Here is a 27,421-nt window from a genome sequence, read left to right on the forward strand (position 1 = left end):
AAGATTTTTGAGTATCCTTATATCAAAGTATTTCCAGTTTTACAAAAACTTCGGTACACAAACCTTGATGGTTAGACTCGATGTCCGTGTAAGGATGCAGAATAGTAGATCAATAAGATCAGATTCTTATTATTCAAGAATGAACTGATCGAAATAAAAGTTGAATATTTTTTGCTACGGAATTCAACCTCATAATCTATAGTTTGAGGGATGTACGGAAATATTTTCCTATATACATGAAATATGCAATGTTTTCTATTTTTACTTAGAGTAAGATGAGTATTCAATTGTTTGGGTGTTATGTCAAAGCCACGTTTATTATAACGTTTTGAGTACGTATTTGCCAAGCTAAGTATCCCTGTGAAGTCATCTGTATTTTGTCACCTTGTTTTAATTTTCTATTTAGTTTATTATAATTATTAGTTTACTAACTTTGCTAACTGGATCATTGGTTTGCATTGACACCTTCACAACAACACGTAATTTGTATACTTTCCTGTGTATCATACGTATATCTTTAAACAACCGTTTTTAAGATGCTAATTCTGCAAGCTTTTGCTGCATCATTAGTTTCATTTACATATTCATTAGCAGAATACCATTTACTTTCCTAAGACCTGTTTCTTAGTTGTAGTTCATACTAACCATATAGTGCAAATGAATTTATTTTGTTAATATATAATTAGTTAACATTCTGAAACGATTAATAACCTGGGTGTTATTAACGCCTCTTGTGATAATGGGAAAGATGACTTGAGTTTCGTTTTAGTATTTTCAATGCAATTCTGTTAGGCATATCCTTCTATTTAAATTTCTTAAGAATTATGCGTTTGATTTCTTTTTCAACCTTAGTCCGTATGTGTTAATTACTTGCTAGTTAAAATTAATGACTCCGTCACTAGTGTGTTTCAACTTATATTTACTGAGGCTACTTATATTTTGGTAGTGTTTGAAATACTACTCACAAGTAAAGATAAGAGTGATTTTTCATATTTTTCAGAAAACTACCGTTGTAAAAAACTAGTAATGTTACTAACGATGCTATAAGTAAAATAGCTCTAAATGTCAGTGAGAGAACCAGATTACGGCAGCCTGTTTATGTATTGCTAAGCTTTATAATTACAAAAGCAAATATGCTAACAAGTAACGACGCAGTTGAAAATGTCAGTAACTTAATACATCGCAACAGAAAACCAAATGGTGTCAGGACTTGTGTTTCTCTTGATTTGCTTTGGAAACATGATGTGTCCTGATTAGGAACAGGGAGCTTACTCAAGCTATGTTCAAGATTTGTGTGTAACCGATGACACAAGCAGGAAGGGTATACGAAACTCTTTATTTATCTATACTTTTACAAGTACTCCCTAACGTCGGGATACAGAGACCAACCACTTGTGGTCTGAACGTAAGAATATAAAACTACTAACTAAAACTCTAACTAAAAGCTAACTTTGAATTAGTATACAAATACCTAGCACTAAGACTGGCCTTTATTTAAAGGGGTACGTATGTAGTACGCCGAGCTGCTGAAACTGCAATACGTTTTCAAATATCAAGAGGGCTAAACCTCTAGTCTTAAATGCAACCAGAAACTCAGTGGAAACTCGTAAGACTGCAGTGGCAAGCGGCTTGCTTCCTAAATCTCCTTCTCTCTCTCTCTTGGCAAAAAGCCACAACTTAAGTACTTGGACGTTAGCAAGACAATTTGCATAAACAAGTTAAAGCATTTAATTCTGGCCGGAATTAGAAAATAAGAAATGATAGTACAGTTTAAAAATAAAATATACGTTAGTAAAACTTAGGATGCTTACAATGGTAGTAAAAATATAGTGAAGTCAGAAGTTTTGTTCTTCCATAGAATCACACTGAAAGCAAAAATAATAAAGCTGTGATTAAATAAATCGTATAACAATATTACCATGTGCAACTGCTCAATTAAGGGGACTCATACACCTTAAACCTCTTATGATCTTCGAATATGTGACTGTTGCAAGAATTGGGATATTTTATTTATTTTAAAAGCAATTACTTCCAACTTTTTACATCTGACTACATAATATAGCTGCTTTAGAAACTACTAGCCAGAAAGTTTGTGTTGCCACAAATATGTTTGTAATTTAATCCTCTTTGTGGTAAAATATTTCGCCATGTTTCCACCTTGCGCGCATGATATTTTAAAAATGGCTAATGGTACATACTTGAAATTTGATGGAATTCTTTATATGGAAATTAAAGCCCTGTCTTTTAACTGAACCTAAAATCTGATTAGTATTTTAATATTAAAAACTTTTATGGACGAAAATATTACAGATTTTTTTTAATAAAATACATTTTATAAACTCGACTCCAAACAAAATAAAAATTTAACATGAAATTCTTAGAATTTTTTGGTTCACAGTAGTTTCCAAATGTTATAAAAGCTATATATTAAATATGGAATTAAATTATGCAACAGAATGTTTTAAACTGTGCGCGCAAGGTGAAAACATGACTAAAACGTTTGTCAAAAAGCGGATTAAATTATAGAAATATTTGTGGCAACACAAACTTTCTGATTACTCTTTAAGAAAGAAGCTATATTATGTAGTCAGCTGTAAAAAGTTGGTAGTAATTGCTTTTAAAATAAATAAGTTATCCCAATTCTTGCAACAGTCACCTATTCGAACATCTTATGGGTTTTAAGGTGTATGAGTCCCCTTAAGTAATAAGGTTGCTTTTAACACAGCCAAAATAAAGTGCTATTTGTAAAGTAGCACATGCCATCCAAATGACACAACGTTCCATAGAATTTGGCAGTATTACACTGTTTCAAGTAAGTACGATGGAAAATACAGTGCTGTTTCCTTTATTTGGTAACGGTCATTGATACGTAAATAGCATGGATGTAACAGCAAACATTAAGTTTAAATTTGGTCCCAGAAAAATAAATGCTACTGAGACTGATGAATTCACGATACAAATTTGTCTAAAAACTAAAATTCTATAAACACCCTTTGTACTAGAAGCCACAAGCAAGCAAAGCAATTTAAAATTAAATTGCGTTAAATTTAGCTGAATTTTAAATTATTTTTAGCTTAAAATTTATGAAACCTTGATATATGTAAGATTTAGGAATTCAAAGTTTTTTAAGACTGTGTAAAGATTTCAGTTTTTTTTTCCAGTTCCACATGTCTTGCAAGTGCCTTTCATTGGCATTTAGTTGACCTATTCTTCACTTTCGTGTTATAGTGTTCAGAAAGGGACGCTTAGTTAGTAGCGTCGTTTTGTTGGGGATTTCTAGTGTGTGTTAGAACTCTTGTTCTAGACAGTTTCCATACTTTAAAATGTAACCACTCCCTGTATACAAGCAACTTGCTCGGGAGCTTAATTTTATATAATGCGCAGAAAAGTCAACTTCCGCTAGTTAAATCTGTAGAGCTTATTCTGAGAGTCTATTCTCAATCTCGCCCTGCGGAAATCTCACTTTCGACGAAGGGAAGGAGAAACCAGAATGAAATCTTGTTGGTGAATCACCTCAGGGCGAATCAGAGTTATAATATTAAAAAAATCTGATGTGTACACCACGTGACTTCCTTGTACGGAACATTAAATTATATGTATTTTTCCTGCATTTCGATTAAACGTATTCCCTTGAATTTCATTAGAGATATATTTTCATTTTTTCCTGCATTTAATTTAAACGTATTTCCTCGAATTTCATTAGAGATGTATTTCTCATTCAATGACCTCAGTTCTCACTTCGTGACAAGGCAAAAATACATAATACCTCGAAATATATTTATTAAAAATTAAAAAATATAAAAATATATAAAACACACAAAACAGTTAAAATAATTTGGAAAAAAAGTTTTAATTAAAATTAGAGTTTCTACGCAAAAACAAGCAACTCGGCTAGCCAGCAAGAAGGCAGATTTTTTGGTGCACAAAACTAAATGTTTACTATAGGTCCCACTGGGCAAAAAGACAGTAAAAATGCAGAAATTGACTTAATTTACTATTCTGCTAAGTTTCAAATGTAAACAAATATGGCTGCTAAGCTAGAAAAATTAGGCCTAGCCGCACTTAAACACTACAACTATTGCTCAAGCAGATTAACTAAAGACATAAAAACCTTAACTGGATGATAAGAACAACATAATTCAGTATATAAATAAGTAAAAAAATATGTGAATCAAAATTATAATTTAAACTAACGGTAACCCTTTAATTCTACGGTTCTGTTTTACAAATCTTAATAACTTCTCTGGATTGCGTCATTTCTAGATCATTCCATTTTGCATGGCCTACGCAGCATTGACGACGTAATAATTGGAACTGAAACTTTTAACTCAAGCCAAAACCTTTCTCTTCGTGTGCTTTCATATTGGTTAAATACGCACTTTAGATTTTGCATTTGTGCCGCTTAGATACTGTTTCATTCTGCTCTGTTCCTATCGCAATAATGTTAAAAATGTAAATTTTCTTGAATAGGTCCGACTAGAGTGCCAAGTGAACTATGGCCACAAACGTCTATTTAAAAAAAAAATGAAATTAAAACTGCCTCGACTATCAAGTCAACATATCAGTATAGATACTAAGAAGTCAACATATCAGTATACTACGCAGTCAGAATTCTTCTTCTTCAATATGGATCTACAATATATAATATGTAGGTAAAACGGAGCATCGACGCTGCTCCGTTTTTCCCTTGCTATTATTACATATATATATATATTACATCCAAAAATCCAATATATCCAATATATCCATCCGATCCATTCAATATATACATCCGATTACATCCAAAAAGGTGGTGCACAACTACATGTTATGCGAGATAAATATATATATATACGTACGTACTTACAGACGTCACGAAAAAATCTCTTCTAACTCCATTTTAAATCCTGTTTGTAAATTATTTATATATAGTCTAGAAATATAATAAACAAGAATAAAATAGGAAACAACACTTTTTTTGTGTGTATGAATCGCTACAGTAGCTTAAAACATTTGACAGATAGCAGGAAATGGAAGAGCTTCAAAAGTAAGAAATAAGATGTTTAATATTATAAAAGCTTATAATCACTACTAGTAATGATGCAGCATACTTATTTCCGAACACGACGATTAATAATGAATCCAAAAAAATTTAAAACCTTTATTATTCCTTAAATTGCTGATTAAGCACGTATTGGGACACAATTATACTTCACCAGAAACATAGATATAAAGGTAATGAAGAAAATCGATCTATACAGAACAAAATACTTTCTGTTTTAAGGAAAATTAGGAATTATACATATGAATAAAATATTACTTGAATCTTCTTTCTTTAAAATATTTCCCCATGCTATGAATAATTAAACCCAATTTAAATATCTAATATATCTTAAGAAGATTTGGAAACATTGATTCTTTGAATATGCCATATAATTAAGAATATTTCCAGTATGTTTCTTGCTAAAAAAATCAATTCCAAGACATCCGGTAAAGTTTGGTTTTCTTTCTTATTGGACATACAAAATAAGAGAGGGCGAATGAATACATTTGTAGTGTATTGTATGAATTGTTCCTTTTAGTAGACGTAATAGCTTAAAAATAAGAATCTTCTCCGATATATTTTGGCATGAATAATTTACGATGCAAACTTTTTCATATCGCAATATTCGTAAATAACTGAATAGGAGAAAATGCAATTTTCTTTGATTTTCCACAAACTATAATTGTTTTTTTTTTAAGTTTTACTCCATTTTAAAATGGATCATTGCTTGGGATTAAGGAAAAAGTGAGTGATTCTAAATTTACCGATTTTTAATGTAAAAAGATCGTAAGTTTTATTTTGCGGTTGGTTTATATTTGTCTTAGGTGTAAAATAATAGCTGATAGGCTTACTAAGTTATAACAAGAGTGAACAAAACTATCATTTTCCACAAAAGCTTCAAGAAATGATCGTATATTAAACAAAAATTTCCGCACGACGATATATATTTGTTTTTACTTTGCGCAAAGTCTTGACTGGCACATCATACATGGCTTGGGTATGGAGATGCTGTTGGGTGGATCTTTCAGATACCTAAAATTCTTTCTCTTAAAAAAGCCTCACACCAAATAAATATATAATATGCTGAAGTAAAGCAGAGAATTAATTACAGATTAAATTACTTAATTACAGATTAAATTAACTTTGAAGAACACTATAGAAATCTCCACTTTTTCGTTCAGCTTGAGGCCATCTTGCTGTAATCAGCAATACCTTTCTTCCTTTTCAAACATCAGCACAAATTAGCAGATACTGTCCGCATATACCTGATGTAATATAACAGAAAAAACAATTATCCAATAATTTGTTCTCTAGTCTTTGCTCTCCCAGATAAGTGTATTCTGACTACTCACATATACACTTACTGAGAAACTGAGGCTTAAAACTGATGACAACACAAAAAATATCTTTTATGAATTTAAAGGACGTAACTGTTGAACTACTAGAACCTAATAATTTAGATTAAAATAACACGCCGAATAATGCTAATTGGAGACGATTATTTGAGAGATTATTAAACCATCAAAACTAGTCCTTTAAAGTTTATAAATGTTACGTTGATTCTTATTATTTGACATCTCCAATACTAGAACTCGGTATGCACTCAATTTAACCTTCTGATAAGATGAACAGTATTTTTCCGCTTCCTGACACATGCATCAAAATTGTTTGAACTGGAGAGCGTTGCAGTCTAAGCTCAAGATCCTGTAAAACGTCGTATGTCAATGCGGGTGAGAGACGCTCCTAGATCTATAACTAACAGTGTCTGTTTGAGAAATCATTGCAGAAAATTATATATTTTCTTTGATGCATGAACATAAAGAATCTCTGTAGAAGAACTGTATAACCAAATTCGTAGCAAAATGCGCTTTTGACACAATAAATCTATGTTTCATGCGAAACAATAATAACGCACTGATTGTCATTTCTTACCACCTCTTGTTCACTATACTTGGTAGTTCGCGTTTGTGATGCGCATTTGCACTTCTCTGATAGCCAAGCACATTTTATCTTAAGCATCACTATTTGGAAATATTTTTCACTAGTAAGATTATATTATCATTAGGATATTTGATGCAGGAAAAATGTGCAATGTCCTCACCGGGACTCGAATCTGGACCTCTGGAATACGCGCCGATTGTGGTACCTTTACACCCCGAAGGCATGCTGAAAGGAGGTTAAAAATACCTCATACACTCTCCCTTTTAAAGGACGACTGGATATTAAGGAACCTTATCACCAAATCCTAGTGGTGACGAATTATTGCCTACCACCTTTTATTTCAGGAGCCAAAGTAGAGTTATTAAGTTATTTTGAAGCAAGAGTACACGGAAAATGATCAATGCCCCGCCGGAGCTTGAACCTGGACCTCTCGAACTCGTGCCTAGTGTGCTACCGTTACATCACGAAGTCATGCTGGAGGTATGGAGAAACTACCTTATAATATTTACAACTAGAGTTTTATGAATGTTTAATAACACTGCATAGTTAGATGATAAGTCTTTTGTCGTGATAACTGCTTATTCAGTTTATGATACATATCTCCTAGCACTTACACTTGAGAACGTTTCAACGCTCTGCTATTTAAAAAATTTTAAATCTAGGTTAAATGAATAAAAATTGGTATTGCTGCAGTAATTAAAACATGAAAACGTTCATACAAATGCTCTTAGTTTTTTAAATCAATTCCAGATTTTTATTTTAGACTCCTTTAAATGGCTACAATTATTTTGTGAGAATGAAATTGTTACAAACTGCTTTTTCTCCCAAGTTAAAAGGTGAAGATTTTTCAGTCTTCTTTATCCGAAGAAGATTCAGTGCATTATGAAGATACCTGTCAGGAATGCACGTCACTTCCTTCGGAAAACTAAATTTATGATTAACAAAAGATCCTTCCGACTATGAACAAGAACCCTCGCTTATGTGGCAGGGTATATAGCATACCGTGTAAAAAATAAAGGTTCTTATTTGGATTAATCTAAAAATATTTCTCGGGTGTCTCTAATGACCCAAATTGATAGTTTTGTTATTTAAGGAAAGTCTAATTGTACGAATACCAGTTTGGATAGAAACGATGAGGAAAATGGAAAATATTTTCCGTTGTTTTCATAGTAATAATTTTCGAAATGGTAGGGAAGCAATGTTATTTCTGAACTTGAGAAAAGTATTTGCCTCGCAATAGAAATGCAGTTCGCTTACTTTGATTCACGACATTCATAAGGGTTCGACACCCGAATAGGATTAAATCCCTTGTGTATGCAAGAAAGGCTTACAGAAAACAAATGGCTGAACACTAAGAGCGTATTAGCAAAGCAAACTATATAGGAAACAAGTCATGTAAGTTAATTCATTTTATTCATTTCAGAAACAATACTATTTTGAATTATTATCCAGCTCATTGTTCACGTACTTTGTTACGAGATTTATTTTATGCAGTTTTAGTTATTTATTTATAAAACTGTAGAAAATTAATCATAAAATTCTGCATAAAAGTGAATTAATATCAAAATATATAGTTTTAAAATATTAGAATACATAAATATACATGCGAAAGTATATAAAGACCGGTTTAAAACATTTTCATCATTTTAAGCGTGATTGATGCTGCATATTAATGCTAATGATCATAATAATGCCTTCATAATAATCTCTTCAACATGAATTTATACATTATTAATCTCAACTAATCATTACATGAATCTATTTAACTCATTCCCAGTGCTAACTGAAACAGAGAAATAAGGAAGAGAAATTTATTTCGATTTAATTTATTATAAAAATCTATTGTTAGCGTTGATTTTTAATCATATAGATGTGTAAGACTTTTCTAGCGTGCATTCTGTTGCATATTTTTATTTAATAATCCTACAATGCATATTATTTTGTATTTTGTATTATTTCAAAAGCCTTAATCGTGATATTTCAACCTTCCAGCACGCGCGCGTCGTTTTTTTTACGACATCCGTTATTTTACTGTTTTTGGCACGAAAAACGACACAAATGAGTGAATATTGATAGTAAATTTGTTAAGATATAAAATATTAATCTTATTATTGCAAAATACAAATGATATCACATTCAAATATAAGTAAATTATATTATTGCAAAATACAAATGATATCACATTTAAATATAAGTAAATTATTTTTAAGTTCTTATGTTAGTGAGATGAAAATGCAATGATGTATTTCATTATAGAATGATATCACATTCAAATATAAGTAAATTATATTATTGCAAAATACAAATGATATCACATTTAAATATAAGTAAATTATTTTTAAGTTCTTATGTTAGTGAGATGAAAATGCAATGATGTATTTCATTATAGAATGATATCACATTCAAATATAAGTAAATTATATTATTGCAAAATACAAATGATATCACATTTAAATATAAGTAAATTATTTTTAAGTTCTTATGTTAGTGAGATGAAAATGCAATGATGTATTTCATTATAGAAAGTTTTAAATTTATTATTTAATAATTATATTTTTAAATCGAAGGTAATTTTAATATTCATCAAAGACAAGTATAGACAATAAAAAAGGAAAACACCTTGGTAGGAAAAAAAAGTAAGTTTAGCATGACTTACTTCTGCAAGGAAATTTCCTTCTTACTGGTTACAAAAAGGAACTTTAAACTAACTTTAATGTTTTTACTTATTTCTAAAAAATAGAAAGAAAAAAATAAGGAATGGAAATCGCCATTTTTCTCCCATCCAAAGGTTTCCTTGCCTTCATACTCTTCATCAGATAATATGTAAAAGATTACAACAGCAATTGAAGAATCCGAGCAAAATCAGCTGGTTGCACATATTTTTTCCCATGAAAACCGATATAAAATTTACAGAGCCAAATGTATTCAATTTAAAGTGATACATGGCAATTAATAACACAAAATTACAAAATATTTGAGAAAAAATATTTTCAGAATTTTAAAACACGACCACGCGCGTGTCGTAACCTTTATGAAAAAGCTCCCACGTAGCACAAAAGCCCAGTTAAAAAAAAAGTCAAATGACTTCCTGTTGGCACATTCCATGATGTAGGGAAGGAGGAGAAATAGAAATGATCTTCAGACGTCTCAGCTTCGATATGCGAAAAATGTGCATTAAAAAGTGAATTTGTAGTAAATTTTGCGCGTACGCGCGTGCTGGAAGGTTAAGCAAAAGCAATCCTTCATAAATGTAGACATTTTTTAACGCTTATTGCTCATCGGTTATTATTTTCATATATTTAAAAAAATTGTTATGGAGAAAGTTAATTAAATTTAGTGTTTATTCCAACTTAACAATTAGTTTAAGCTTATGCTTTTTGCGTACTATAGTTAAGTTTAGTATACCATACCTACATTACAACATCAGGTATAAATACATATGCACTCCAATTTCATGGCTCTTATTGTCTACTATACTATTCTTCAAAGCATTTTGATTTTGAAGCGAATACTTATGAAACTGAAAAAACACCGATTAGCAAGCGAGCCTAAATATTTCAACACTTTTCTACGGTATATCAACAGAAAAATAAAAATAGGTTTCTTCCAGTATACTTCATTATACAGTTATAAATATAAATCATAGAGGTTCGCTTATGGAAATCAAGGCGATGATAGTTCTTTTGAAGGTTAGGTTTGGTTTATTTGATTATAAAAAAGCATTCGAAGGGCTATCTGCCTAAAGGGGGAGGCTTTCCTCAAGAGCGTTTTAAGGGTAACTTTCTTTTATGATCTTTACTCTCGGAGAAAACCCAAAACCTCCTATGACCATTCCTGGGAGAATCGAACCTCGGACAGAATTACCAGTGTTCAGCAACTTTATCGTTCGGCCGCTGGTGAGTCTTCTTTGCAATGGAGTCCGTCAGATATTACTTGTGATGTATTAAATTCCTGTCTTTGACTCGTACGCTGCGGCCTTGCAGACATAATTTGACGATTACAATGATTTTCAAACAGTTATAAATCACTGAAATTTCGGACTTCTAGGACATTAATGAGTGAATTCTAGAAAGCTATTCTTTTAATTCTGATAATTCGTGACTAACGAGTGATCACCTATGAGCGTTTAGTGAGCAGAATTACATTATCTTGTTATCAGGTTGTTAGTATTGTACGAGACAAGAAGAGAGGGAAACTAAAGTTGAAAAGATAAAGAAAGTTGAACGTTGGCGTGAAGAAGACATATAAGGAGAGATAGGGAGTATTTCTGAAAACAAAATTTGCTCAATTTCAGTTTTATTCTCAAATTAAATTGGAATGTTCAGGAATCTAGAACAATATATCAGTATTAACCCTAGAATGCTACCCTTTGAAAAATTTACGGGAATAGTAACCATTCGTCTACGAGACGAATTGTGCTTAAGCATGTTTAAAACCTATTTTGAAAATTAATTAAAATACAACTATACTACCCGCAGATGATTACAGGACTCTGAAACTTCAAGGTAGCAAGAAAGTATCATTTATTTATTCTTAAAGCGGTCTTTACACATACTAACATGTTCTTTGCGCATTACTCTGGAACATGTTTGACAAAAGTTGGGAGTAATTGTGCACAAAATGTAAAGGAAAAAGCACATGTTTTTCTTTTTTTTTACTGTCAGATTTCTCTTGTTGATCGAGACAAAGTTGGTATGTTATAACTCTTCTTCATCCATGGAGCAAGAACATCTTCACTTAGCTTTATTGTGAACTTTTTCCTCGGCAATGCCTTTTCGGATTTTATATTATGCACATATATAACATGTGCATTCATTAAACTGATATTTATCATGCTGCGAAACGCAAGAAGGAGACCTTCGCCGAGTTTTGTACTACATGGCATCTTGTTGCGTATCTGATCCAATGTGTCTGTAGTTCCTTTTACGGCTCAGTCTTTTGGTTCTTTAATAAATGGATAATATTGCGAGATGCTGTACTTGTGTTGCTTGATTTAAGAACAGATGACCACTTATCTTTACCAATGAGCTGAATTTTACCGACGTAAAGAAATAACAGATTTTTCATGACTAAAAAAATTTCGGAATTTTTTAACTTTTTAAGCATTTTCTTTTTAGCTCAGTATTTCAAATTTAATTTTTAAACTTGTTTACCATTTTCTTTTTCAGCTCCATATTTCAAATTAAAATTTTCATCATCCCTGGGTTTGTTTCTCAAGCATTGTTTCTTCTTCATTTTTATTATATTTCAATTCCTCATTTCCATCTTTGTCGCTATCTGTGAATTCGCGATTTTCAACCTCAGCAAAATCTTCTTTCTCCGATTCATCTCAAGAAATAGAATTTTCTTCATCACTCTCAGGTAGCCTCAGGTCTACCCCAAAAATTTCTTCGCGAAAACTCTTTGACTTCTGCAAGGCATTACAGAAATGAACTTATGTCGGATTCTGAAATGAAACATTACAGCTAACCATTCGTCTTTGAAATGAACATTGTTCTAAAAATGCTATATGAGAAAATATTCCGGTAAGAAGGAGTAAAGGAACTGAGTCGCACGTCCCACTTCCTATTTAAGAGCAGGCCGGGCAAGGTTATTTGTTATGGGATTTGTCCAGGAGACGAATAGGTAGCATTCTAGGGTTAAACAGTAGTACGGTATATAACATTATAGAAGTCTGAACCAACAAACGGTATAAAATTTAATGCTTTAACTTGAAAACGAAGAATAAAATTCAAAAGGGTAACTCACATTGGTTAATAAAACTAAGACTGTAGAAATTTGTAGACATTTTTAGACAGGAAATTTGAGAAATAAACTGCAACAATATCGTCGAGATTTTATGCATGGATACTCCACTTGTTAGCTCAACTTCATGACATTATCATGACAGTATGTCCAGAGGAATGCGATAATTCTTTATAGTTTCCCCTCCCACTTAAACGAGAAGTGTTAAATGGACGGCATATAAGTGATTAAATGGTAGAATGCTGAACCACCAATGGTCACGATATACCGTTCACAACTTTTTATTAAGGGTTCCGTTGTTGAAAACTTTACACTTTTAAATCTGGAAAATTCTGAAAAATCAACTAGCTGAACATTTTAACCACTTAAACACCAAAGACGATAAAGAGAGGGTTTAGGGTAAGCTATTTTCTTTTAAAAATACTACAGTCAATGTTAAAACCAAGGTCATTGTAATCAGTGTTAACATGTCAACATTGCAAATCATTAAAATATCGTCATGTGTTGTATTTATCATTTCACAGTTATGTTAAAAAAATCTGTCTGCTAAATCTTCTGATACTTGACAGCAGATAATTAACATTGCAAGCGTAAGACATAACTACTTCAGTATGCAAGTTAATTAACAGAATTTTTTTTTTTTTTTTTTTTTTTTGATGAATTGAAATACGTCTTCCTTTAGCATAAATGACCTCTAGAATTTGCTTAGACATTGACCCTACTAGTCTTGCGCATATAACTTTTACTTCTTTATCATAGAGTCACACTTTTAAAACGTTCTTTTGTAGTACAATCTATTTTTCTAAGTTGTTCCTTGACAATGAGCCACGAATTTTCGATCGGATTTAAGTGTGGTGAATTTCCAGGCCAATCTAGTATAATAATTTTATTTTTCAACGTGAATTTTTGACAGATTTCGAATTGTGGTATGGAGCCAAGTCATGTTCATTGTAGTTAGAGCCAAGTCATGTAAAATTGAATATTCCTGCAAAGGTTTTCAAGAATAGTGCAATCCTGCGTTTTAAAATTGCTATATATTTTGATGAATTTTTCATTCCATCAATAGCACCTATACGTCGTTTGCCATCTGCAGGAGGAAACATTTGTATTTGAGGGTAACTTGCTGTTTTTTTGGGTATGTTGATGTCTCATTGATTCACGTTTGCTTCCTCAACCATGAACAAATAAATGAGTTTCATCGCTAAATATTATATTTTTCCAGTTATTTAAGGTCCAAGATTTGTATTTTGAGGCTATAATAACCATTTTTGCTTCACTTGACGTGTAAAAAGTTGATTTTTAATTGGCTATCTCGCCTTTCGACTAGCAGTGAGAAGTCTACGCCGCACATTTGTATGATAAATATCCATACAAATAAGCAATAAATCTATTGTAAGTTATCTGCCGGTTTTTTGTTGGATTAGTAATACTATTCAGGAGTAGGATTCGGTCAGAGTATAGAGTTGTTTCTTTTTCTTTCCACATTAGCCCTTCCTTTGTGGAAAAAATTATGCAGTTTCATTGATTCTCCTCAGAATTCAAGAAACGCTCAATTTTTCAGCATCAGTCGCGGAAGCAATATTTCCTATAGCGATGGATGTGAGACTCTTAAGTGCGATGTTTTGTTCTCTTTATAGGCGTTATATCCATGTTTAGTATACTAAAATGAACGAATGCTAAACATACTTAAATAGTATACACTTTGTAACTTCCTCTTCTCAAAGAAATAAGCTTAAAAATAACGCTAATTTTTACTGTCTATACCAGTTATAATAGTTCAAAGCAGACATCTAGATGACATTAAAGCACGTAAAACAGCTTTGAGTAACCGCCAGCTGACAATCAACTTCAAATTCTGTGAAAACAAATAGCTTTATCCCAATTAATTTACACACTATAGTATATCACTTTACAAAACGATCGCTTACATTATTCTGGCTGGAAAACAAATATTCCGCTAATTAATGGGGAATCATAACAACTGTATTTAATTTTAAAGAATTTTGATAAATGTCAAACTTAGGCAATTAAAATCTAACCCATTGTCCGGAACAAATACACAGAAATCTTTAACAGTAAAACAAATGGTCTGTTATCCAAACTGAAATTACCCGGATTCCATCCATTCTAATCATACGGAACAATCTATTTTTATTTTTGGCCTTATATATTTAAGTATGTTCTTGATTTTTAACATGTTTCATTTTTTCTCTGATTTATGTTGCTGTAGAAAATAACAAAATTTATGTCGATGAATATTTATGAAATGCTATTTCGTTTACAGATTTAAGTTAATCATAAAGATAAAACGGTTCAGTGTACATATTTTAAAAAAGCTAATTAATTTTACTTAATTGAATACTTATAACAAAGTTCATTGTCTTATGCTGGCAAGAAATCGCAATAAAACTTATTGCCTGTCGTATAAAATTTTTCCTTAAGCTCATGTTAGTCATAAAATAATATGTGGTCTTCATTAAAATTATACTTCCATACCTCCTCCAAAAAAAGACAGATTAGAATACTATTTCAAATACATTTTCGTATAAATTGAGTTCTAAACCATCAGACGTATCTCGTTCTGCTTCAAAAAGAGCAATTAGATAGTGTAAATATTCCCATACGTTTATATTCCCAAGCGATAGAGTAAATATTCCCATACGTTTATATTCCCAAGTGATAGAGTAAATATTCTCATACTTTTATATTCCCAAGTAATAGAGTAAATATTCCCGTACGTTTGCGAATGAAGATATTTAATAAATCGTATTATTTTGTAATAACTAGTCATGGTATAAAATAAGTAATGAACATATTTATTATATTTAAAATAGGAAAACAGCTTATATCAAATAATAAGTGAACGATTGTACATGTTTTATAACGTTCTGCATTAATTAAGGTATTTATATGTTTCCCTTTCAATTGTGACGAATTCGTTCTCTGCATCTACGGCTATTTTCTATCTAATAATACATTTCATAGCACTGGGGAATGTTAAAGGGTTGTAAAGTCATAGGACATTTTGAAGCAGGAGACATGAAAAATGTGCGAAAGCCTCGTACCTAGACCTCTCGAATACTGTGCGACCGTTACACCACGAAGGCATCCTGAAAGGAGGAAGAAAATAAATTATAGGGTATCCTCGTTTTGTATTCATTTCTACTGAAATACAGCTACAAAAATATTTAAATAATTTTAATGTTTCAATGCCCTTTAAAAACCTTTCAGCATAATCACCTGAAATTTACAAGTATAATTTTGAAGACATACGCTGAAAATTTGAAATTCAAACTAAGCAAAATGTTTCATGTGCAAATGTTGTAGTGTTTTTAGGTCTGTCTATAGAAATTAAGTTGAATATGATGAATCAACAGATGTCAACCTCCTTATTCAAACTGCTTGCAGAAGTAAAGGATGCTCTGTTCATCGTAATAAAACATTTATAAAAAAAATAGGGCGCAACATAATATGTTTTAGCATTCTGAATGTATTTGATGGCGATAATAAAGGCCTTTGCTAATATCTTAAACAACTGAAATATCATTGATATTTAACATTACTATCTTTTCTTATACCATCCAGAGAAGAAACTGAAAGTGTATATAATCAATCAATGATTCAAAGATTAAATGACGAGATTAGATCGTTACGAGAAATTATCAATTGCATGTTTGTTAATTTTAACTCGCAATTACAGTATGCATGCCTCTGGTGTGTGTTTAATTATGGCAAAGCACGCTAGGGCTATCTAGCCTGAGGGGAGGGATGCCTTTCGTGGAGGACTTTCTAAGGGAAACTGGCTCGTATACACGTTACACATGGGGAAAACCACGAAAACGCCCATGCAGCCAGCCCGTTCGCGGGATTCGAACCTCGGACCGAACTACCAGTGTTCAGCGTCTTTACCGCTCGGCCGCTGGTGGGCAGTATGCATGCCTCACAATGCTACATATACAGTAAGTTTGTAGTGTGAAATAACTGATCACCGATAACAGCCTATTCAACTCAAGTTAGAATATTAGTTACCAGTTGAAATGCATGAGTGTTTTCGTGGTTTCCTTAAGTAAAATGCGAATAATAATTAGTTATCCTTCGAAATTCCTATACGAAAGCGTCCTTCCTCCGTGTGAAGACAGACCCTGTATGCTTTACCATAGTCCATTTTCGGAAAGAAAATGCTTGTTTAAATGATGAAGAGGAGACTGAATACTATTACTGTAACAAAGTTCTGGTTATGATGAAATATTAAAAGTATAAAAATGTTAGGAAATTAACCACTGCAGTAACTGAGCAGAATGTAAAATAATTAATCACTGCTTTAGCTTATCAGAATGTAAAATAATTAATCACTGCTTTAGCTGTTCAGAATTATTATTTTTTATCAATTACCACATATATAGAAAATCAGACTCTAAAACTGCTATAAATGGAATAGAATTACTTTAAGTGAATGCCCATGTGATTTTCTTATTACACAGTTTTATATTAATGACATCATTTCGCAAGCTAATAAGTTACTTAATACTAATTACACTCATGTCCATAAATTAAGGATAATGCAAAATCAGGCAAAGGAAGAGTTAGAAGCAAAACAAATTTGACTTATTTGTAAAGCTTATTTATTAAACAAAAGGTAAAGAGCAAAAAAGGATACTATATGTTTGATATTTTTAAAAAAATTAGCGATTTTGTCTCCCTGGAGCAAATTACAAAAAAAAAAAAAAAAAAAAAAAAAAAAAAAACCTATTTACAAAAAAAAAAAAAAAAAAACAATATTACGTGGTTGGTATGATTGTTAATACATTGTATGTCTCTCAGACGATGCAATACAGTCCGTTCAACGCCTAGGCATGCTGAGTATCAAATTATCGATCTGATCTTGGGGGAAATTACACCACTCAAAAAGCAATGATCTCCGAAGTTCCGGTAGACATGTAGGAGGAGGTTGACTGCCTGCAAGTCGTCGGCCAAGCATGTCCCACACGTGCTCAACTGGATTCATGTCCGGTGAGAATGCTGGCCAGTCCATACGGCTGATATCCTCCGATTGAAGGCATTCGCTTATGATGTTTGCACGGTGAGGACGGGCTTTTCATCCATAAACACAAATTGTACGCCCATGGCGCCCCGAAACGAACGTACATGTTTTTCCAGAATGACGTCCCGATAGATTTGGCTTGTCATGGTTCCAATTTGAACATGCAGGTCAGTTCTGGAACCCAGAATAATTCCATCCCGAACGAGCACTCCTGCACCAGTGCCCTCCAGTGTTTTGTCCTCAAGCGAACTTGGTACTCATTTTATCGACCCACTCAAGAGAAGAAAGGCTGAGTCAAACTTGCCCAGCCCGGGGTCGAACCCCGGACCTGTTGCGCAATTGCGCCACGCGTTAGCCACTTCGCCACCGGGCGGTCCGGGACTCATTCTTACTAAATAGAAAAATATTTAAGGGAGCAAATATATTTTTAAGTGTGGTTTGAGTTAAGTCATAGATTCTAAAATTACAATTACATATATGTATATTATACGTATGTGTATGTGCACATTTGATAATAAGTTTTTTAAAAAGAATGTGTTGTAATATTTTTCAATGTTATTTAATGTTTAGAATTTAAACATTGAAACTGTGAAAATACAAATACAATAAAAGAAAACAAAGGGAAACTAAAATGAAACATCAAATGAAGTTCTTTACATGACATAATCATGGAAATGAATTACATAAGTGAGTTGTTTTTTATCAAGTCTTTACTATGCAATCATATGCTGCTATCTGCCATAAGAAATGTTATTTATTTTGAATAAATCACGCTTTGCATTTAGAAATCTCAAAAGGCAGATAAATTGTTATTACTCAAATGAGCATTTATGTGCTAGAATGTTTAGAACATATTTATTTCAACACATTTTTTGCATAGCTTTCAGTCTTATGCAAACTTTAACATGCTGTCCTTTATTTCAAGGCAACAAAGACAAGGTGCCCCGCTTCTAAAGTCTTTGTTTCATTTTTAAAACTCTAAAACTCGTTTTAAATTATGCTTCTGGAATTTTTTTTTCTTTTTCTGTTTCCCCAGATTAGTACTCCGACGATAAAGACAGGAAGTGGGGTGTCCAGCGAACTTGTTATCCGAGTGGAACCCAGTGATAATGGAATGGTATACAAGTGCGAAGCTAATAACACTGCCACACAAATGCCTTTGGTCGCCTTCGTCAAAGCTGTCGTTTATTGTAAGTGCTTTTCTCTTTCTCATTATTTTTGGCTTTTATATTGACAGCGTGTGCCTATTCCGTCCTAGAAATATGCATCGTCAGATTTAAAAAGGCTACACATGAATAGATGTCAAAAAATGAACTAACTTTATTGTAAATGTAATGAGATTTATATTATAAGTGTACTAGGTTAAAACTTCTGTTTGTTATTATTAATTCAAACATTCTCCATCACCTAAAGACGATATCTAAGCAGTTTTTCTTCCGTATATTTTATCAAAAAGAACCTTCTTCTGCTTTTGAACAATCACTGTAACCGATAGAATATTTCTTGAAATAAATACGAACAACGTTTTGTAACAATCTATGAGATATACTGCAATGCTCGCAAATTATATTCAAAGATGTCATGCAGTAAAATATTGCTTATATTAAATATATATTATCATCAGTATCTCTAAGAATATTTTGCAATAAAGAGTTTTTAGGCTCTTGTAATCTATTTTTATGTAGACGTTCTAGCATAAGCTAATGATAAAACTGTAAATGGCAGTCGAAAAAAAGCTGAAAATAGTCCATTTATTGTTTTTTAAGTACTAGCTTGGCCATATGGAATAATTCCAGCTAAAATTCTTCAGGTTTCATATTGCAGAACGTTGTAGGCTGTTTTCTAAATTTTGAAGTTATCGTTAAACTTATTTAATATTGTTGAATTGAAATGGCAAAAGTGTGATTAATATTAGTTATGGATTTTGACGTTACGTTCTCTGAAGTCTACACCAGGAGGTATATCTATGAACAAATATCCCTTTCAGATAGGTCGCCTTATAGCATTTCGTCTACACAATGGAATTTTGTAACTAAGTTGCTCTGAGCTACTAAGCCAGTCGGAGCACACAAAGCAAATGATGATGTTTGCATCCAATAAGAGACCTTCATCAGTCTCAGAACAAACATAATAATTTTCAAAATTTTCAATGCCTTTTTCAAGGCTTATTTTATTAAATAAGTTTTAATAATAAGAAGAAGATTAGTAATAGTAAACAGAAGGCTTAGTAGCAGACAGAAAGTAATAGAAAATGAAAATGCGAATAAACCAAATTTTATCATTTTGTAAATAACTAAAAAATCTGATGTATGACTTCCTTGTACACGAGTATTAAATTATACGCATTTTTTGCTGCATTTCATTTAAACTTATTTCCTCGAATTTCATTAGAGATATATTTCTCATTCAATTACTTCAGTTCTCGCTTCGTGGTAAGGCAAAAATGCATAAAACATCAAAATATCTTCACTTAAAATTGAAAACTATGGAAAAATAAAACACAAAATAAAGTTAAAATATTAAAAAAAGCATTTTTTACAATTAAAATTAAGATTTTCTGAGCAAAAATAAGAAATTCGGACAGCAAGCAACAGGCACATTTTTCGGGGCACAAAACAGAAAGTTAACTTTTGGGACCACTCGGGTAAAAATAAAAAAATAAAAAAAAAAAAATTAAAGGTGCAAAAACAGATTTAAGTCACTATTCTGCTAAGTTTCAAATGTAAGCAAACATGGCTGCTATGCTAAACAAAAACAAAAACTTGAACAACTATTATCTTGTTGATAATTCTACAACTATTGCCTGCAGATTAACTAAAAGAATAAAAACCTTAACCGGAAGATAAACGCAGCATAATTCAACCATTTATAAAGCAAAAACTGCACAATTTACCAGCATATAAGACTAAAAAAAAAAACGAAGCTCACATAGCCGAGTAACAGTATGGATATATATATTTATACTTTTGGTGCGACTGATTGCAACCAAAACGAGAGGTGCACAATCACATGTTATAGCAGTCCTATATACAAAATTTCAACGTTCTGAGGCTACTCGTTTTTTAATTATGCGAGATACATACATACGTACGTACGTACAGACGTCACGAAAAAAGTCTGTTCTGAATCAATTTTAAATGAATTTTATAATCCGTTTGGGAAGTCTTTTATACTGCCCTTATGTACAGAGATCACTCAAAAACATTGTTAAATTGCATTTGATAACGGTCAAAATGGGCATTCTCTTTGAAATATGATACCCGGAATTTTTCGTGATTAAAATGCTTCCTTTAGAGCCAGTTATACCTAACCCAACACGTGAAAAATGGGAATCGGATATGTAATCAAATGTAAACGGTGGATAAATTTACCTTTTCTTGATTGTCAGACTTCTTAGAACGTAATCATATAGTAATAAAGAGGAAAAATATTCTGTATGATTTAGTAAATCCTAACAAATGAGGTAAAAATAGCGACGCTCTGTATCTTATGGTGCAAATAATTTGTATCAAGGTGAAAAAATATTCTACTGTAAAGAAATCAGTCGTAAATTATGATCCGAAAGAAATATCGCATCAAAATTTAAGTTTTTTAAAATAAGAACTAAATACCAAACGATTCATGACATATTGTTCAGTAAGCTATGCCATGAGAATAGCCACTATTTCTTTTCGGATATGTGATTTCCATACGCAATTTCATTGACTGTCGCCAAATATGTCTGCGGCGACAATGTATCCCGTCATTTGCAATGATGACGATTCCCGGTGCAGGCATCGCACACATGTATCTTACGCTCCAGAGATATTGTGTTTTCCCTATGTAGACGGACTGGCGCAGGGGGCATAGACGTGAAGAGATACTTGTTCGACGATATGTGTCCTCGTTGTTGATGATGCTTTATAATTCTTTAATGGGAAAAAAAAAATTGAAGCTAATGGTATTCGAACCAATCCCTTCCACTATAACCTGAAAAATAAAATAGCTTTAGTCAAAATATATGAAAAAACTATAAAACAGAAGAATAAATAATTTATATTTAATTTTCTATGCTTAATTATTAAACAATAGGGTTGTTAAAAACACTTAAAAACAAAATAACGTACTGGAAATTATAAAATTAAACTATCGAGGATAAAATCACATATGAGGATACAATGCTTGGTACCACATAATTTATTCTAGACTTGCTTGGTAAATGCTGATTCAAATAATATCAAGATGACAAGGAACCCCGAAAACCTTTAGCAATTAAACATTGAGATACACAGCCGTCAGAGCAGGGATACAAAGTGGTCAGAGAACAACAGCATTCTCTTTAAAATTTCAGTCCCAGTTCTACTATTGAGCCAAAGTCGCTATCACAATACACTTCATTTGAAAAGCGTTATTTCAGCTTTTAAAAATATTTTATATAATTTTGATTCTTCTGTACATTATATTCGAGTAAATATAATAATAAAAAAAATCTGAAAGTTTTCAGATTTTAAATTACGTCCAAAGGGACGTTTTTAAAACATTTTGAGTGTTACCTTTATTTATTCATTAGCACGGAAACCATAAACTTCAGTTCAAGAGCAATATCGCAAAATAATTTTAAATTGAACATATCTTTAGAATTGCTGATACACAGTCTCGCGCGCTGTTTTTTCTATACAACGTTGCCATTGCTCGCTTTGAAATCCTTGAGTTTGTTAATAAAAAATTCGTTAAAGTTTTACAAAATATGAAATCGATCATAAAACAAATTCCAAATTTCAATTGGGGTTCCACGTGCCCATATTCGCAGTAGGATTACGTCATTCAAAATTCGAGGGCTCTGTGTACCGTTGTTTTATCACAATGCAAGAAATATACATACATTTATGCAGATTTTTCATTATTTAATTTCTTCAAATATAATGCAGGACTCTAACATTTGGTGGCAGGAGTTTGAAAAGTAAAACGGACATTTGACAGACTAGTGAACCAACGCAAAATCGCAAAACGAAAACAAAAGTCCTTCAGGGACAAATCCACTTTGGACTAATAATAATGGCAATAATATTGATAAATATTTCAGTTGGCCTGTATTTCCTAATTTGTAGCCAACTCTGTATCTTAGCAAATGTTTTATGCAATCCTAATGTTTGATAGTTAGGTATGTATGGCTACTTCTGAGCAGTTAAAGCTGCAGATTTCCTCGAAGTAGTTAAAATGTCGATTTTAAGGTTTTCTGCATAAACTTAGCTTTAATTACAATTTTTAAAAACAATAAAAATTTCTTTATTTCTTTTATTTTATTTTTAGTACATTGAATTATATGTAAATATCTAAATTATTAAAGGTACTGTAAATGCCTCTCCAAAAATCAAGTACGAATCACTCTTATCCTTTGTATTCATATTACAAATTAGGTAAAGAAGAAAGACAAAATTATAAAGAATTTTGAATTTCAAATTTGAAATTTTAATACCGTTTCCCAGCTTACAATTATTTAACAACAAATACATATTTGTTAATTATAAAGTATTTAAATTAGTTTAAATCTTTTTTTAATTTACGAAGAAATTTGTTCTTAATTTAAAACAGCAACATTCCTGATGTTCTGTTATGTATTGTTAAGTTACGCTATAAACTATTCAAGGCTTAGACGTAAGGTTTTTCTATATTATGTTATAAATGTATGTGGTATTTCTAAAATTTTACATAACTAAGTATACCTTGTATAGATTGCCACAAAACCATAGTTACGACGACTATTGGTTACGTGTTATCATTTTAATGAAACTTTACAAACTTTTAATTTGTATAATTATTTTGCTAAAAGGGATTTGTTTCCTACCTGAATGTTACCTACCTGCCTATGTACCTTTTCTGAACCGTTAATTAGTATCTATGTAAATGAGTTGCCAATGTCCGTGCAAACATTTTATACATTATGAATATGTGAAGATATAAAAGAAAACACTATTTGTTGGATTTCGTGATAATGCATAATATTTAAGTAGAAGCACTTGGGGACGAAATAGATCTTTCTTTGGTTGCACATTTTATGTTTTGTGTATTTTTAAAACTCATCTATATTTCGACTTAAATATTTCATCAGTATTTAGAAAATACACAGCTCCCCTTTGTGTAAGAAGTCCAAATATTTATTGGTCACTTCCTTTCTCAGACTAGTGATTATTGCATCCTATAAATTTACAAATAGCTCTTCAGATATTTTTAGTGATACTAGTATGTAACAACTGTTTGGAGCGAAAGGCTTTCCAAACTGTCAAGCAAATTGTCTCATGCTTTGTATTAGTCGGCGCCAGCTACTGTCTGCGTATTTCTTCATTTCCAATATAATATTCTGTTCTGGGGGTGGTATATAAATTCCCTTTGTTTAAATTACGCATGTTTTCAAACTTACTATCTCGCTTTTGAAATAAGTGACGATTTCACCTTGGATATATTTATTTAACGAATTTTACAACTAAATTTAGTATAACTCAGAAATATCTGCGAATAAGCAATATTCCCAAAGCTAATCGTATTACTTTCATTAAAAGTTTAGGGAACTGCCAATAGTACGCTTTGAGGCGTAACATTTCGAATAGGAAGATTAATTCCTGAATTTACCAAAGCTGACATTTGAACTAGTCTCTGAGGATATTTGCTTTGAGTTCCGATGCATTCATCATTCCGAAACATCTTACAGCAGACTTAATGTAAATAAGCCTCAAGCATGCATTTGCCAAAAACTGCAATTAGATGTAACGAATGCCTTCATCATTTTCCAATCCAATGTGTTAAGAATTTAAAATAACAAATCTGATTTCTATGCAAATGCTTTTAAATATATCCAATCCTCTTTGTTATAAAGCGTTAGATTTAATCACCTAAAGATTTAATCACCTTATGTTAGAGATATCATTGCATGTTAAGAAAAATTTAATTTGTGTTTAAATTCTCGCTCGTTTACATTTCAAAATATCAAACATAAAATAAAAAATAGAAGAAAAAATACAAAAAGATTTCGTAATCGATACTTTCAGCCACAGGCAATCTTAAAACCATAATTTGTAAAGTGTATTTCACAAGAAAAACAAGCATATTTTTATCACAAAGGGAAAATAACTTAAAACGTAAAACAATATTCTTCAAACAGTAAGAAAGATATGATGAGTTACGATCTAAATAATTTTGAGAATTAATGATCTAATTTAATTTACCTTACCATTTAAGGTTTACTTTATTTGAATTCCGTTAAATCTTTTTATGCTAAAACGTTTCTGCACTGCGCTTTTAATTCCACCAGAAATGCAAACTAATCGAGTTTAAAGAAAAAGAAACATCTAAGTGAGAGAATGTTCATAATTTCGATCAGGAAGCGCTAAGATTTTACCTACCACTCTGCAGCGTTGGGTTTTGGCTTTAACAACTTTAACAACGTTACAATAGATGGCTCAATAGCATAAAAGCTGTGTTCTTATCTCTAATTTGATACAGTTTTTAATTTTGAAATATTTTTGCATTATCGCACCTGTTAAGTTTCTGACAAACATATGAGTTTTGTAAATTCAAGATCAAATACAAATCAGTCTTTTAGTTGCTTTAACGCTTGTTGTAATTATTTGTGTTTGTGTAGTCTATGAAAACGCTACGTACATTTATCTAGAAGGCCATAAAATTTACTTTGGTTTAAGTAAAACAGTTTGCATTATTTTATATTATCTATAAACATAAAGTGAGGCAAAATATTTTTTAAAGTGCGTCCTTAAAGTAATCGTCCAAATTAAAAGACTGAACGATAAAATGAAAAAGATGAAAAAATGTATATTTAATAAGAGTGACATCTGAACTGGGTGTTTTATCATTTGCATATCAAAGCGCCGTATTCATTTTTATTTACTGGGAAGAAATTGTGCAAAATTGTCCTACTGGAAGGAACACTGTTATAATATCGAATTTGTTATAAATTAGGTAAATCTGTTACCGAAGCGTTAGAAATTATTTGAAAAGTATATGTTCATGCACTGTTATCGAGAACACAAGTGTGTGAGTGATACAACCGCTTTAAATGTGGGCGCACTGAAGTGAACCGAAGATAGGGCACCCTTCAGCTTCAAAGAATGAGGAAAATATGAAATGTAAAGAAAATTCATTCTTTGGTAAAAGCTGATAGACATGTAACAGCTCAGCAACTTTCAGACATCCTGGGGATAAACAAAGAAAATTATAACTTAATTTTAGCTGAAATCTGAAAATGAGGAAATTTTGTACTCCATTTGTGAATCGGATTTTGACAAAAAAGCTTTCTCTATGAATTACATGTTCCCAGTATATATAAACGATATATAAAAAGACATAGCTTGTTTTGTGAAATTTTCTTTAGCTCTGTAGATGTAGTGTATTTTATATTTTTGTCTAAAGGGAAACTGTTAGAGCATAATTGCCCTTTTAACGTTGAGAACTTCCCAAAACTGCATGCTAGGACTATATTCAGCACATTCTAGTGAGGATTAAGAGATTGATTTCAGATATAGCTGCGAATGCAGTATCACCAAAATGCAATCAGGTGTTGTATTAGAGAAAATCTGTTTCTTAAGCAGATTCAATCATTTCGTCCTCATGGCTTCCTGCAGATGTTTTTCAAGATATGGTCATCGTTCAGTGTTTTCACATGACCATCTATTACCGTTATGAATAATAGATAGTATCGTCTTGAATAATTAATAATAATTATTTATAATTAATAAAGTACGCCTAAATGGCTTATCACCAAATGCGTATTGTGACAATATATGAATTTTGCTACTGCTCTTCTCGAATTTAACACAACACAAGCATGTTCTTCATCCTCTACAATAAATCATAAAAAGTGATTTTATTCGCTGTAAATAAACACTAAATGCCATGACTGTTAGCAATAGATTCAAACATGTTGATAAATATTCTTCTTATATGAATCATATGAATTATATAATTCATATTCATTCAGTAATTTAAGCATATGTTTGCTTAAATATTCGGTACCATACATGTAAATATGCATATATTTCATTATTGGAATATACACAGATTACTATAATTACGATCAGTCTGGATTCATACATAAACAATGCTTTTTTGTTGAAGTTCCAAAACGAAAAGTGCATTAGAATTTTAAATTCTTCAATATTTAGAAATTGAAAAATTCGATATTTTAACTGAATTCCATGACAATGCGACTAAATATGTGTGTTACTTTTGATAAAAGGTACTTCTCTGAATTTGCGTGAAATTCCTCACGGTGGTATTTTTAATGTAGCGTATTAATCGAAATATAATCGTACATATTACCGAGATTCACTTTGCATATTACCGAGCTTCATACATATTACCGAGATTCACTTTGCAGTTGTTTTACAACACAGAGCAAGCTTGCATTTTAAATGGTCTCATCATTGGCTTTCTGAGAAAACTGTATTTTTCTTCGACGGCTTAAACACGTAAGTAAAATCAATCTAAAGGAAAGAGAATTAAGCTGTCAGAATGTCGTACATTCAAGTAACATTCAAAGCCGTTCTAAAGAAACAAATTAATTACAGAGTCAAAATACCATATATTAGTATCATTAAGATAGTACGTGCATATAATATATTGTTAGTACTGGTAAACGTTATACCAGTAATACTATGCAGCTTGTATCGTATCCTTTTCCC

The 27,421-nt window shown here is 31.6% G+C and overlaps 1 protein-coding gene across 4 annotated transcripts in view; it reads left to right on the forward strand.

Moving 5' to 3' along the window:
- LOC118184280 (nephrin-like) overlaps nt 1-27,421 on the forward strand; it is a 373,546-nt gene that overhangs the window by 235,066 nt on the left and 111,059 nt on the right. For all 4 annotated transcript variants that reach the window (XM_085813709.1, XM_035353934.2, XM_085813711.1 and 1 more), the window contains exon 9: nt 18,787-18,940. In XM_085813709.1, coding sequence (XP_085669835.1) covers nt 18,787-18,940 — 154 coding nt within the window. The remainder of the gene's footprint in view (nt 1-18,786; nt 18,941-27,421) is intronic.

The sequence above is a fragment of the Stegodyphus dumicola genome, chromosome 3 (assembly GCF_044657685.1).
Source record: "Stegodyphus dumicola isolate Sdum_Otavi_A_Nest chromosome 3, ASM4465768v1".
Taxonomy (NCBI): domain Eukaryota; kingdom Metazoa; phylum Arthropoda; class Arachnida; order Araneae; family Eresidae; genus Stegodyphus; species Stegodyphus dumicola.